The 15,414-nt window shown below is 42.3% G+C and overlaps 1 protein-coding gene across 1 annotated transcript in view; it reads left to right on the top strand.

Annotated features, from left to right (window-relative positions):
- Window positions 1-503: 503 nt before the first annotated feature.
- The window catches only part of syn2b (synapsin IIb), a 40,328-nt gene continuing 25,417 nt past the window's right edge, over window positions 504-15,414 (top strand). The window contains exon 1 of the mRNA XM_020505959.2: window positions 504-1,435. Within this exon, the coding sequence (XP_020361548.1) occupies window positions 1,086-1,435 (350 nt within the window). The 5' untranslated portion in view covers window positions 504-1,085. The remainder of the gene's footprint in view (window positions 1,436-15,414) is intronic.

Here is a 15,414-nt window from a genome sequence, read left to right as displayed (position 1 = left end):
ATCTCTTTATTTTTTTTATTTTTTATGTAGCTTTTCCTAAACACTATTACAATTGCTGTAGTCTATTGTCTACTATTTGACCTACTAATTTATATTTTATTCCACCATCAAAGCCATAGAAATGACTATGTGAGCCTATATGAAAAATGTATTAGATAGCATGGCATTGTGGGAATTAATCTATTTGCAGCAGGAGCAAAGCTCGCTCCCCAATCATACATTATGCAGACCTCCACACACCCACATTATATTTAAAAAATCATGCTGGTCATGTGCAATAGTAAAGATATGTCAATATTTACCAATTTAAAAAAAATGTAAATATTTAAAACAAGTCCACTTGGATGAATCTGAATGGCTGCATGGGGACTTTCCTCAGTTAAATCGGCTGTTTGATGATGAAGGATAAATCCATCACATGACCACGTGAAGGAAGGGGTTTTAACAGCATGTACGATTGTCCACACCGACACCAGACCAAACAGCCATTTTCTCTCTACATCCCCAAAGCTGTATTAGGCACAGGCAGCTAAGGACAGGGAGGCAACATAAGGAGAGAGAAGGGTGCAGTCTGTATTGGAGGTTTCCTCGATATTACTACCCCAGGCATTTCCATTGGAAACCCCTCTTACCCCCCCCCCCCCTTTTTTTTGCAGAAGTACGAAAAGATGTAACGCTTGTGAGGCAGTAAAGAATGGGGGAGGGGTAGAGGAGGCAGGCACGCATACGATACGAGTGAGTGGGAGTAGGGAGGAGAGAGTGGAGGAGGGGTGGAGAGTGTGAGCATCTTTTGCAGTCGTTCAGGCTGGCAGAGAGGCAGTTCGATTGGCTGAGGGGAAGAATAGCGTCACGGCCACAGTGAGGGGAGCTCTGAGGATGCACGGCTGAGCTGGGAGGAAACACATTACATTCACTGGGAGTTTGCATGGAGAAGAGCTGAGCCTTCAACCAGCTGCACACTGGGAAGTGGCATCTTCTGCAAATTAATACGACCCTCAGGTGATATCGTCTGGACTCAACCATCCCCTTAAGGACTCTTCATATCCAGCCGTCGTTGATCCGTTTGCTCTAACAGCTCTCCAGCTATGAACTACCTGCGCCGGCGTCTCTCTGACAGCACCTTCATCTCCAACCTGCCCAATGGCTACATGACGGACCTCCAGAGGCCTGATCCCGCTCAGCCTTCCCCAGCTACAGCAGCCCCACCCAAATCTCCCACGGTGGGGTCGACGCCGCCCGTCACCTCCCCTACCCCCTCCCCGGCCCCGGAGAGGAAACCCCAGCCGTCCCAGTCCAGCGGGGCAGGCTTCTTCAGCTCCATAACCAACGTAGTCAAGCAGACTGCTGCCTCAGCAGGGCTGGTGGAGCAGTCCGCGGTCACGACACCCAAGAAGTTCAAGATCCTCCTGGTCATCGATGAACCACAGCAGGAATGGTGAGCAACAAGCTGTGTCTTGCTGTAGAAAGATGTGATGTGAAGACGTGAATTATTAATGTGTTGATGTATATGTTGTTTGTTGTTTTGTAAACCCGGAGCTGTTCTCTTGGCCAGGTCACTGTTGTAAAATAGAAATTCTGCTAAGGATCCTTTTTTGAAAAGAAGAGCTCTCAGTTGGACCTAGCTTGTGGTAAAGTAAAGGTTCAAACAACCTGTCAGCCAACAGGTCTGGTGTCCATCAAGCTCTGCAGGTCAGATTTGATCAGGGTACTTGCATGGGTCGTCTGATGCCAGTGCATGTCTATCTAATGACAAAAAACAGATGCAGTGCTCAGGAGGAGAGGAGGAAACAAGGTCCACTGACTGACTCACCATCGTAATGATATTACAGCACCGGGAAGTCTTTTTATGGCTTGCCTCACCCATATACTGTGGTCCCTGCAGTAATCAAATTCATTGGTTTATGCCCCCTTTGACATGACATTTTTCTAAATTACAGATTGGCCTTGCAGCAGGACAAAAATCCAATATATTTTGAGGAGTTGTTGTTTTTAATCTCAATCATTCGTTTGATTTGGTATTCCAAGAAACCAGTGTGCATTCTGCCGCTATTTTGCATATTAGCTCCGTTTCCTGCAACCACCTGTGAGTGTGCGTAAGATATAAACCAATTGAATTGATTAGTCTGATCAACTCAGTGAACTCCAACATGGATTTGCATCATTGCGGAGAAAACCAATGCCATGAATCTTCGACAACCAGTGAGTGCATGGGAAATGCGTTTGTGTTTTCTTGATTAAGTAAAGACTGCAGTGATGTCCAGTCACCAATGAGGATTCCCTTTCCCACAGACATGGCATCGTTATAGGATGCATTAATGGAAAACATAAGTGATACATAGGCTAGGAGTAGCACTTGAAACATTGAGTGGAAAATGACAATGTTAGTTCAGACAGACTCCGCTCTCTACTGCTGTGTGTTGGGGAGGGGAGGCAGGGGAGGAGGCAGATCGAGATCTACTTTAAATCAAGCCTCTTTTTCTAACGTTCTGCATAATTTAAGGCAACTGCAGTGTTGTGAGTGAAAAGGTTGACTTATGGTTGATTCCTCTTGAAACTAGAACCAAAGAAATGCTTACATTTGATTTTATTACAAAATGTAATCCATAGAAGGGTTCTTTAGAGGAAGGATTGTTGAAATATTTTACATTTGTATCTTAAAGCATAATTGAGAAATAGTTCATTGAAGTTGGAATATTTGAGACATTTTGGCCTTACCCAGGCCTCCTTTAAGACTCCATCATGTTTCATCTGTATGTGCTACAAACCAACAATTGGTGTCATATGAAGCTTTACCAGTTTGGCAAATTCTTCTATATATTTGCACATAATATACTCTATGGGTATATCAAAGTTCCAGAGCTGGACCTCTGCTTGGGGGGGGGATCACACTTATGATATAGTAAAAACAAACCATTACATTTTAAGTGAGAAGTAGGTATTGGTCCCGAAAAAGCAAGGACATTTACATGAGCACCAATGCCTACTCCACCCATGCTCTACCAAGGTTTTCCAGCACACAACTTGACTTACTACAGTAGCTATGTTAATATATTCTACTTCAAACAACGTCTGTGCAGGTTGCTTAGGATTCAAACCTTCTCAAACAGCCTAATTCACACTCTTCAATGGAATAATGGACTTTACCGTGTCCTGCCATTAAAATGATGTATACAGTGCTTTCAGAAAGTATCCGTATCCCTTGACGTCTTCCACATTTTCTTGTGTTACAGCCTGGGGAGGGGGTTATGCAGGAACCAATGGGTTGCAGGAACGCCCCAAATTACGGTCCGCAATCACACACTATTAGCAAACGCACACAGTAGTACACACCCCACAGTCCCTGTCCATTGCCACTCAACAATGCTCTTTTAAGAGCAACCTAATAATTGAAAATAAGCAATTGTGTTGGGACAGGGAGGAGGTGTCAAAACTATACACGAAAGGGAATGCTAAAATGTCTCATCCGAGAAGCGCACCTAGGACCTTTGTATTGGTCGTCACTAGTTACCATTGCCACAAAGTCATAAATTCCATCTATTTCTAACATTTCTCTTCTTAAAATCTGATTTGAAACCTAACCACACTGCTAACCTTGTGCCCAACCCTAACCTTATATTAAGACACATTTTTACGATATAGACCATTTATACTGTGTGGCTGTGGTAACTAGTGGTAACCTTACGCTATGAACACTCTCATGAATGCATTCTCTTGACCCAATTTAAAATGGACAGTATAGAGGTTGACAGGAATTTTTGTTGTTGTTTATTCACTCAGTACTGATTGAACGTTTATTTTTTGTCTTACTTGGTTATAAAAAAAGAGCTGACAGTCACATAGCTAACCAAGTTAGCAAGCATGGCATTTTCCTTTCACTGCACAAAGGTCATGCAAGCAAGCAATGATGTTGGTGTTGTTTCACCTGGGTGCACCCGCACCCCCTGGCTACTTTGTACTTGGATGGCGACTTCAGGTTTTCGGGAATACATTGAAAAGTAACTTGACACTTTGTTAATCGACTAAGCGCAAATTTGGACTAATGACAAGAAGAAAATTGCATTGACAGAGGAGGAGCGTACTGAATCAATGCATAAGTTAAGGGCTGTATTGTTAGCCAGCTACATTGTAAAGCAAGACATATTGATTAGTGCATGAGTAACACTAGCTAACTTTTAACACCAAGCTAAAGTTGGTTTTATATTCACACATTCGGACATTCGTCAGACATTCATCAGACATTTAACAGACATTCACCAAAAGCCATTTAAAATTGTAAAATGCAATAACTAATTCATTCACAGAAACAGAAAAATTGATATGATTTATTCTATAAATGTCTAGCATACTTTTACAATGCTTTTTTATAATTACAAAATCCAGTTTAAGTCAAGGGTTTAGCTATTTTGGAATGAAGAACATTTCCAATAACTTTATTTTCAAGAATCTAATTTCCTCTTAACTTTTTGCTCAAGGAGAAGCATAAGAAATGGCGCAAAAACATTTCCAATAACCTTTTTAAGGAATAGCAACTTTGCTTAACTTTCTTCTTAAATCTATAGTTAAGGAAAACATGGCAGTTAACCTTCTTTAAGAAGGTTTTGTGAATCTGAACTCAGAGTCATTAAGAACCTTTGGGTGGTTGTTCTTGGTGACTGGAATCACAGTAGACTGTTGGCTGAGTGATAACGTAAATAAAATTAAAGATAGGGCCTAACTCCTCTGCACAGGAGGTGAGCAGGCGGATACCTACAGTATGTTGTCAGGTCCGGGGCTTTTTCTGAGTTTGTTCTATCTAAAGGCACTGCGTTCATCAAAAAGAGTTTTGAGTGGATGTAAGCCCGTCAATCACCAGCTCCGAGTCCAAATCCTTATCCTTAAGCTACAGGATGTCTCAGTGAGAGACAGAATACAGGCATCTCTGAATACATGTTGAAACGAACAGGGACTTGCAGTTCATCAGTTTTGTTAGGAAAATAATTACCATTTGCTGGAATGGCCAGAGGAATGTGCAACAGAGACTGACGCTTCGCCCTTTCCCGGACTAACCCTCTCACCCAGTTTTCTCGCCTTGCGGTGTAGCTCGCTGGTGGTGGGGAGTGGCAGGTAGCCTAGTGGTTAGAGCGTTGGGCCAGTAATCAAAAGGTTGCTAGATCAAGTCCCAGAGCTGACAAGGTTAAAAATCTGTTGTTCTACCCCTGATCAAGGCAGTTAACCCCCTGTTCCTAGGCTGTCATTGTAAATAATAATTTGTTCTTAACTGACTTGCCTAGTTAAATAAAGGATCAAATGCATTTGGGTAAATTAAATCTGAGGGAGGATTTGGGGGATTATTCCATTGGAGAAGAAACTCCCTGCTGTACTGGATCTGTGTTGAAAGATATTGATGACTTTGTGCCAGGTGTCCACAATAAAAAAGACAGCTAACTCCATATTCCTGAAAGAAATTAGAGGACTAGTTCAACATGGCTCTTTCTATTTAATTGATCTATAAATAAATAATTGCATTCAGTGATTTAAAACAGTGATCTAAAACTGGACAAATACAAAATAACAAAGAAACACCTTTCTGCTGGTTGCTCTTGTTACTTGGGTCCTCTGCTGATTCTCCTCAGACATACATTTGGTCATGTAGTGTAGCTACATACAGTATGTGGACACCTGCTTGTCAAACATCTCATTCCAAAATCATGGGCATTAGTATGGAGTTGGTCCCCCCTTTGCTGATATAACAGCCTGCACTCTTCTGTGAAGGCTTTCCACTAGATGTTGGAACATTGTTGCGGGGACTTGCTTCCATTCAGCCACAAGAGCATTAGTGAGGTCGGGCACTGATGTTGGGCGATTAGGCCTGGCTCGCAGTCGACGTTCCAATTCATCCCAAAGGCGTTCGATGGGGTTAAGGTCAGGGCATTGTGCAGTCAAGTTCTTCCAAACCAATCTCGACAAACCATGGATCTCGCTTTGTGCACTGGAGCATTGTCATGCTGAAACAGGAAAGGGCCTTCCCCAAACTGTTGCCACAAAGTTGGAAGCACAGAATCGTCTAGAACATCATTCATTGTATGCTGTGGTGTTAACATTTCCCTTCACTGGAACTAAGGGGCCTATCCCGAACCATGAATAAGAGCCCCAGACCATTATTCCTCCTCCACAAAACTTTACAGTTGGCACTAGGCATTGAGCCAGATGCCTTTCTCCTGGCATCCGCCAAACCCAGATTCGTCCTGCCAGATGGTGAAGCGTGATTTATCACTCCTCTGCTCCAGAGTCCAATGGCGGCGAGTTTTACACCACTCCAGCTGACACTTGGCATTGGTGATTATAGGCTTGTGTGCGGCTGCTATAGAAACCCATTTCATTAAGCTCCCGACGAACAGTTCTTGTGCTGATGTTGCTTCCAGAGGCAGTTTGGAACTTGGTAGTTTGTGTTACAACCGAGGACAGACTATTTTTTACATGCTACGTACTTCAGCACTCAGCGGTCCCATTCTGTGAGCTTGTGTAGCCTACTACTTCGCGGCTGAGCCGTTGTTGCTCCTAGATGTTTCCACTTCACAATAACAGCACTCGTAGATGACTGGGGCAGCTCTAGCAGGGCAGAAATTTGACGAACTGCCCTGCTAAAGGTGCGATCATATGACGGTGCCATGTTGAAAGTCACTGAGCTCTTCAGTAAGGCCATTCTACTGACAATGTTTGTCTATTGAGATTGCATGGCTGTGAGCTCAATTTGATATAACTGTCAGCAACGGGTGTGGCAGAAATAGACAAATCCACTCATTTGAAAGGGTGTCCACATACTTTTGTATACAGCACCTTCAGAAAGTATTCAGACCCTTTGACTTTTTCCACATTTTGTTATGTTACAGCCTTATTCCAAAAAAAAAAAATGTTTTATCCTCATCAATCTACTCAGATTTTTTTGCAAATGTATTAAAAATAAAAAACTGAAATACCTTATTTAGATAAGTATTCACACCCTTTTCTATGAGACTCGAAATTTGGCTCAGGTGCATCCTGTTTCCATTGATCATCCTTGAGATGTTTCTACAACTTGATTGGAGTCCACCTGTGGTAAGTTAAATTGTTTGGACATGATTTGGAAAGGCACACACCTGTCTATATAAGATCCCACAGATCCCACAGTGCATGTCAGAGCGAAAAGCAAGCCACGAGGTCAAAGGAATTGTCCGTAGAGCTCCGAGACAGGATTGTGTTGAGGCACAGATCTGGGGAAGGGTACCAAACACTTTCTGCAGTATTGAAGGTCCCAAAGAACAGTGGCCTCCATCATTCTTACATGGAAGAAGTTTGGAAACACCGACTTCCTAGAGGTGGGTGCCCGGCCAAACTGAGCAATCAGGGGAGAAGGGCCTTGGTCAGGGAGGTGACCAAGAACTCGATGGTCACTCTGACAGAACTCTAGAGTTCCTCTGTGGAGATAGGAAAACCTTCCAGAAGGAAAACCATCTCTGCAGCACTCCACCTATCAGGCTTTTATGGTAGAGTGGCCAGACGGAAGCCACTCCTCAGTAAAAGGCACAACAGCCCGCTTGGAGTTTGCCAAGAGGCACCTAAAGGACTCTGACCATGAGAAACAAGATTCTCTGGTCTGACGTTACCAAGATTGAACTCTTTGGCCTGAATGGAAACTTGGCACCATCCCTACGGTGAAGCATGTTGGTGGTAGCATCATGCTTTGGGGATGTTTTTCAGCGGCATGTACTGGGAGACTAGTCAGGATCAAGGGAAAGATGAACGGAGCAAAGTACAGAAAAATCCTGCTTCAGAGCACTCAGGACCTCAGACTGGGGTGAAGGTTCACCTTCCAACAGGACAACGACCCTAAGCACACAGCCAAGACAATGCAGGAGTGGCCTTGGGATAAGTCTCTGAATGTCCTTGAGTGGCCAAGCCAGAGGGGGACTGGAATCCAATCAAACATCTCCGGAGAGACCTGAAAATAGTGTGCAGTGACGCTCCCCATTCAACCTGGCAGAGCTTGAGAGGATCTGCAGAGCAGAACGGGAGAAACTCCTCAAATATAGGTGTGCCAGGCTTGTAGAGTCTTACCAAAGAAGACACGAGGCTGTAATTGTTGCCAAAGGTGCTTAACCAATGTACTGAGTAAACGGTCTGAATACTTGTGTAAATTTGATATTTCAGTTTATTTTATTTTGTACATTTGCAAAAATGTATAAAAACCAATTTTTGCTTCGTCATTATGGGGTATTGTTTGTAGATTGATGAGGGGAAAAAAACAATTTTATCAATTTCTGAATAAGGCTGTAACGTAACAAAATGTGGATAAAGTCAAGGGGTATAAATACTTTCCTAATGGACTGTATATAGTGTGTACACAGTAGGCTATGCAGATGGCAACTGTAGCCTGAGGGACATAGCTGTGTTTGGATGACATGCTGCTTGATGGATAGTGGCTATTCAAGGTTGAGTCCTGTGTATGTGCATGATTCATCTCACCATGCAAAATGGATGCTACTACAATAACATGGGCAGAGTGGACACATTACATTTATTGGAATTTGGCATACTGCAGATGCATTTATTATATTGGTGTGTATGTTAAATCCGTTCAAGCTCCATTTAACAAAAATGACCACTATGCTTGCACTGCAGATATGCTGTAGCCTAGGTATAAGTAATGCTCGATATTTAAATTCAAGTCACGTTGCACGAGTTCACGAGTGATTTAGCCCATTTAGGTAATAGAAACCCAGATCAAAACTAATAGGATCATACTCATTTCATTTGAAAGAATGCCATGTCTTTTGGCTCCACATAAAAGCAGACAGTCAACAGCCTAAGAGGAAATAAAATCATTGTTTTCTTATAGTATTTGTCAATGTATTGGCAATCATTAAATATTACCATATAATGTGAAACATCAAAAGCCTGGAGTTTATCAAACGGTCAACAGTTATGGAAACATTGAAGACATCTGAGTAAATTACATAACATTTAAAACGACATTAAAAACAACAGTGTGTGTCAGTGTTGAAACCAGCAGCCCACATCAATACAAAACAGCTATTTTCTGTTAGAGAAAACCTCAGTAATTTCTGTCTCCTAAACCTTTTCCAAAAACCCATAGCCATCAGCTGAAAGATTTGTGCAGCTCAGTATTGAAGCCTCCCTGTTTCATGTTTCAACCACTTAGCCACTAGAAAGACCTGCCGCTCAGTCTCAAAGCCTGCCTCAGGCCAAGCACCACATACATATTTAATGTGTCTACAATATGAGTCAGTTCTGAGGCCCTCTCTCATTTTACACTCTTTGGGATTGGTGGCCAACACTGACTCAATCATGTCACGCCTGCTTCCAGGTTTGGGCAGCAACAAAGGCTCTCCATTCTGTCTGTCTCTGACCATCTTCTCCACCATGTCCCATCTCTGCTGATGTTGTTGGAGCTCTGTCTCCACCTCTGTATTCCAATGAACATCTATTCTTGGGATCGAGTCTCTGAACTCTTTCTCAGAAAATGTCCAGTCCAATGTGTGATACAAGAACAAGGCCATCAGTGAAGTCTTCTAGAGTAGTAGAATACAAGGTCCATAGTATTTCTCTTGCCTGATTTTCTGTTGTTTGCCGCATGACCTAATCTATTGCTAGGTTGAAGAGTAAGGCTGACATAACACAACCTTGATCAACTCCAGACTTCACAGTAAAGCTTTTTTTATTTTATTTTACTAGGCATGTCAGTTAAGAACAAATTCTTATTTTCAATGACAGCCTAGGAACAGTGGGTTAACTGCCTGTTCAGGGGCAGAACGACCTTGTCAGCTCAGGGGTTTGAACTTGCAACCTTCCAGTTACTAGTCCAATGCTCTAACCACTAGGCTACCCTGCCGCTTGTGTTGTTTGTTTCCACAGTTGCTGTAGAACTGTATTATGATGTTAACAACATGGGTGGGGATTCCATGAATTCGTAAGTTCTTCCATAGGCTTTCGTGATGGATGCTGTCGAAAGCCTTCTAGAAGCGAATAAAGTTGATGCAGAGCTGCCGTTGCTACTCACTGCATTGCACAATGATGCTCCTGAGCCCGAAGATATGGTCTGTACAGCTCCTTCATCCCCTAACACCCCACTTGTTAGTTTCCTTTAGCGCTTTGTCTACATTCGTTGTACGATGATCTTGCAAAAGATCTTCCTGGGAACTGTGAAGTGTGCAATGCCCTTCCAGTTGTTGCAGTCAGGTAGTGTGACCTTCTTAGGCGACTCCCTTTGTCCAATCTGAAGGTATCTTTCCATTCATCCAGATATCAGTGAAGAGTGGAAGAAGGATGTTTGCAGCCAAGACCGATTTTAGCCCTAGGTTATCAGAACCTGAACCTTTCCCATTGTTTATGTCTCAATCTTCTGGATCTGCCACAGATTAAATTAGTGAATTTGTATACTGTTACTTGCCGGTTACTTGCCACTGCTTTTTCAGCTGCACTTGCCAGCTCCTCCAGGTAGACCCGTTTGTCTCTTCTTACTAGCCTTTTGACTCGTGTGTCGATTTTTCTGTGCTGGTCCTCCAATTTATTTTTCAGCCTTTGTAATTTGGCATCTGTTGTTTTCTTTTTCAAACAGAAGGGGAGTCGGGAGTGTGAGGAGTAGGAGAGCTATGGGAGTTTTGCCTCGGTCTGATTGCCCTATTGATTTTATTATTTTTATTTAACCTTTTATTTAACTAGGCAATTGATTTTATCATTGAATCATTGGCCATCGTTAATCATTGGGCTTTTAGGTTGTGGTTGTATTTCATCAAGGATTAGTTGTTTGACTATAGGCCTTTACTCAGATGAGTGTAGAAATTAGCTTTTCTTTCAGTGCCAAATAACAAAATCTTATTAGAATGCCTGTGGTGGTGATTCATTGTTCAGAAACGTTCCCTCTGTCACCTTGAAAAGCATAGGCCTAGTTACAGACATGGATGTGATGAATGCATAATCACTTAATTGTCTATGAGTCTGGGATACTAAAATAGCAGATATTATGTTTCAACAATAACAGTATTTAACCCATACAATGGTTAGATAGATATCCACAGACAATATACAGTATCAGGCTATAACGTTTGTGTATCCTGTGTCTCTTGCATTTAGCACAGACACTAAAATGGAACCAGGCAGGAATACTCCAGTCTCACTACCAACTGATGGAAAAAAAGACTAGGCAATGAGCACTGGTAAACAGAAACCATTCTGAATTTTGAATGATAGCAATGCACAATGTTTTCTCACAAATTACACCTATTATGTCCTTATTATTATGGTTGTGAATGTCAGTGCTGACAGTCCCTGTAACTTGGCAATATCACTACAGGCATTTAAGAAACGTTTTCTCCCCTTCTCGACTATTTGAATTAGTGGTTGCCAAGGAGCGCTAGACAAAGATTAATACAGTGCTATAGGAATGTTCTGAAAGCATGATTAACCTGGAGAATAACTAGCATAGTAGTATAATGACCAACGCTTGCCTCAGTGACAGTGATTATGACAAATCATCCCTCCGTTATTGTGATTATATTTTTAACAAATGTAATGAAAACGTAATGAAAACGCAATTAGAAGCAATTGCTCCCAGAATGGGTCAAATATTTCACTGTGTCAATTTATTGTAAAAATGATCTTTGTTTTCAAGTGGTGTAGTGATGGTGATATGCTAGCTTTTTGTGAATATGTCCTGGCTTCTTTAGGTGTATGAGAGGACATGGTGTCAGTTCTGACATGACCCTCTCCCACTGCTGTTCCCAATGTCCACCACATACAGTACCAGTCAAAAGTTTGGACACACCTACTCCTTCAAGGATTTTTCTGAATTTTTTACTATTTTCAACATTGTATAATAGTAGTGAAGACATCAAAACTATGAAATTGCACATATGGAATCATGTAGCGACCAAAAAAGTGTTAAACAAATCTAAATATATTTTAGATTCTTCAAAGTAACCAACTCAATTGGGTTGAGATCAGGTGATTGTGGAGGCCAGGTCATCAGATGCAGCACTCAATCAATCTCCTTGGTCAAATTGCCCTTACACAGCCTGGAACCTGTGTTTTCAGTCATTGTCCTGTTGAAAAACAAATGATAGTCCCCACTAAACGCAAACCAGATGGGATGGTGTATCGGTGCAGAATGCTATGGTAGCCATGCTGTTAAGTGTGCAGTGAATTCTAAATAAATCACTGAAAGTAGCACCCCCACACCATCACACCTCCTCTTCCATGCTTCGGTGGGAACCACACATGCGGAGATCATCCGTTCACCTACTCTGCGTCTCACAAAGGCGGTTGGAATGAAAAATCTCAAAATTTGGACTCATTAGACCAAAGGACATATTTCCACTGGTCTAATGTCCATTGCTCGTGTTTCTTGGCTCAAGCAAGTCTCTTCTTCTTATTGGTGTCCTTTCTTTGGAGCAATTCGACCATGAAGGCCTGATTCACTGTCTCCTCTGAATAGTTGATGTTGAGATGTGTCTGTTACTGGAACTCTGTGAAGCATTTATTTGGGCTGCAATTTCTGAGGTTGGTAACTCTAATGAACGTATCCTCTGCAGCAGAGGTAACTCTGGGTCTTCCTTCCATGAGCCAGTTTCATCATAGCCATAGCGCTTGATGGTTTTTGCAACTGCACTTGAAGAAAATGTAAAAGTTCTTGAAATGTTCCGAATTGACTGACCTTTGAGCTGTTCTTGCCATAATATGGACTTGGTCTTTTACCAAATAGGGCTATCTTCTGTATACCACTCCTACCTTGTCACAACACAACTGATTGGCTCAAATTCATTAAGAAGGAAAGAAATTCTACAAATTAACAAGGTACACCTGTTAATTGAAATGCATTTCAGGTGACTACCTCATGAAACTGGTTGAGAGAATGCCAAGAGTGTGCAAAGCTGTCACCAAGGCATAGGGTGGCTACTTTGAAAATGTTAAATATTAAATATAATGAACACTTTTTTGGTTACTACATGAATCCATATGTGTTATTTCATAGTTTTGATGTCTTCACTATTATTCTACAATGTAGAAAATAGTACAAATAAAGTAAGTGACTCCAAACTTTTGACTGGTACTGTAGATTGCGTTGTCCTCTTAGCAGAGATCATGGCTTGAAGACTGACCCCAGGACTGTATATCAAATCAACCGTTTGACACTGCCACCCTCTAATGCCTTTAGCCTATACATTTACTGTGCAAAGTACAAATCTTTATGATATCAAACTCCTCTTTCTGCATACAATGCAAATACCATTAGGAAGTGTTGTTTCCCTTGTCAAAATACATGATCTGCATCTGCATCTTATACATTCAGCATGACTCCACACTCTTAGAAAAAAGGGTTCCAAAAGGGTTCTTCAGCTGTCCCCATAGGATAACCCTTTTTGGTTCCAGGTAGAACTCTTTCGGGTTACATGTCAAACCCTCTGTACAAAGTGTTCAACATCAAAGGGTTCAACATCAGCCCGAATACAACAGGTGTAGGTAGACCTTATCGTGAAATGCCTACTTACAAGCCCATAACCAACAATGCCATTTTAAGAAAATAGAGTTCAGAAAATATTTACTAAACAAACAAAAGTTAAAAAATAGCACAACCCTCAAAGTGATAGATAATAAACAGTGAGTAGCAGCAGCGTAAAAACAAGGGGGGGGGGAGGGTGTCAATGCAAATAGGCCAGGTGGCCATTTATTTAATTGTTCAGCAGTCTTATGGCTTGAGGGTGAAAGCTGTTAAGGAGCCTTTTGGATCTAGTCTTGGTCCCAGGGTCCTTAGCTTGTTGATAAGCTTTGTGGGCATTTTGGTGTTGAACACTGGGCTGTAGTCAAGGAACAGCATTCTCACATGGATTTAGCTTTTGTCCAGGTGGGAAAGAGCAGTGAGGAGTGTGTTTGAGATTGCCTCGTCTGTGGATGTGTTGAGGTGGTATGCAAGTTGGAGTGGATCTAGGGTTTACGGGATGATGGTGTTGATGTGAATCATGACCAGCCTTTCAAAGCACTTCATGGCTACTGACATGATTGCAACAGAGTTTTAGCCATTTAGGCAGGATACCTTCGCTTTCTTGGGCACAGGGACTGCTTGAAACATGTAGGTCTAACAGACTCTGTCAGGGAGACGTTGAAAATGTCAGTGAAGACACTTGCCAGTTAGTCAGCACATGCTCTGAGTACACGTCCTGGTAATCCGTCTGGCCCTGCGGACTTGTGAATTTTGACCTGTTTAAAGGTTTTGCTCACATCGGCTACAGAGAGCGTGATCACACAGTCTTCCGGAACAGCTGGTGCTCTCAAGCATTCTTCAGTGTTGCTTGCCTCGAAGCGAGCATAAAAGGCATTTGGCCTGTCTGGTACGCTCTCTTTTATGCTGGGCAGCTCGCGGCTGGGTTTCCCATTGTAGTCTGTCATATTTTGTAAGCCCTGCCACATCCGATGAGCACCAGAGCCGGTGTAGTAGGATTCAATCTTAGTATTGAAGCTTTGTCTGTTTGATGGTTCGTCTGAGGGTATAGCGGGATTTCTTATAAGCGTCCAGATTAGTGTCCCACTCCTTGAAGGTGGCAGCTCTAACATTTAGCTCGGTGAAGATGTTGCCTGTGCTCTATGTCATCTGGGTGGGATATGTACTTATGGTCACTGTGGGGACGACGTCGTTGATGCACTTATTGATGAAGCCGGTGACTGAGGTGGTATACTCCTCAATGCCATTGGATGAATCACGGAACATATTCCAGTCTATGCTAGCAAAACAGTCCTGTAGCGTAGCATCTGCGTCATCTTTGTAAGCAGGAATCAGGAGTATAGAATTATGGTCAGATTTTCCAAATGGAGGGCGAGGGAGAGCTTTGTATGCGTCTCTGTGAGTGGAGTAAAGGTGGTCTAGAGGTTTTTTTTCATCTGGTTGCACATTTCACATCCTTGTGGAAATAGGGTAAAAGTAATTTAAGTTTCCCTGCATTAAAGTCCCTGGCCACTAGGAGTGCCCCTTCTGGATGAGCATTTTCTTGTTTGTTTATGGCTCGTTGAGTGTGGTCTTAGAGCCAGCATCGGTTTGTAGTGGTAAATAGACAGCTCCAAAAGTACAGATGAAAACTCTCTCCATTTATAGTGTGATCTACAGCTTATCATGAGGTACTCTACCTCATGCGAGCAATACCTCAAGACTACCTTTAATATTATACATTGCGCACCAGCTGTTATTGTAAAATAGACACACATCCCCACCCCTCATCTTACCGGACGTAGCTGTTCTGTCCTGCCGATGCACGGAAAACCCAGCCAACTGTATATTATCCATGTCATCGTTCAGCCACGACTCGATTACAATTTTTAATGTCCAGTTGGTAGGATAATCTTGGACGGAGTTTATCCAGATTATTCTCCAGTGATTACACGTTGGCCAGT

The sequence above is a fragment of the Oncorhynchus kisutch genome, linkage group LG17 (assembly GCF_002021735.2).
Source record: "Oncorhynchus kisutch isolate 150728-3 linkage group LG17, Okis_V2, whole genome shotgun sequence".
NCBI lineage: Eukaryota > Metazoa > Chordata > Actinopteri > Salmoniformes > Salmonidae > Oncorhynchus > Oncorhynchus kisutch.
Note: the sequence above shows the minus strand (reverse complement) of the source record. Positions and strands in the feature narration are given on the sequence as shown.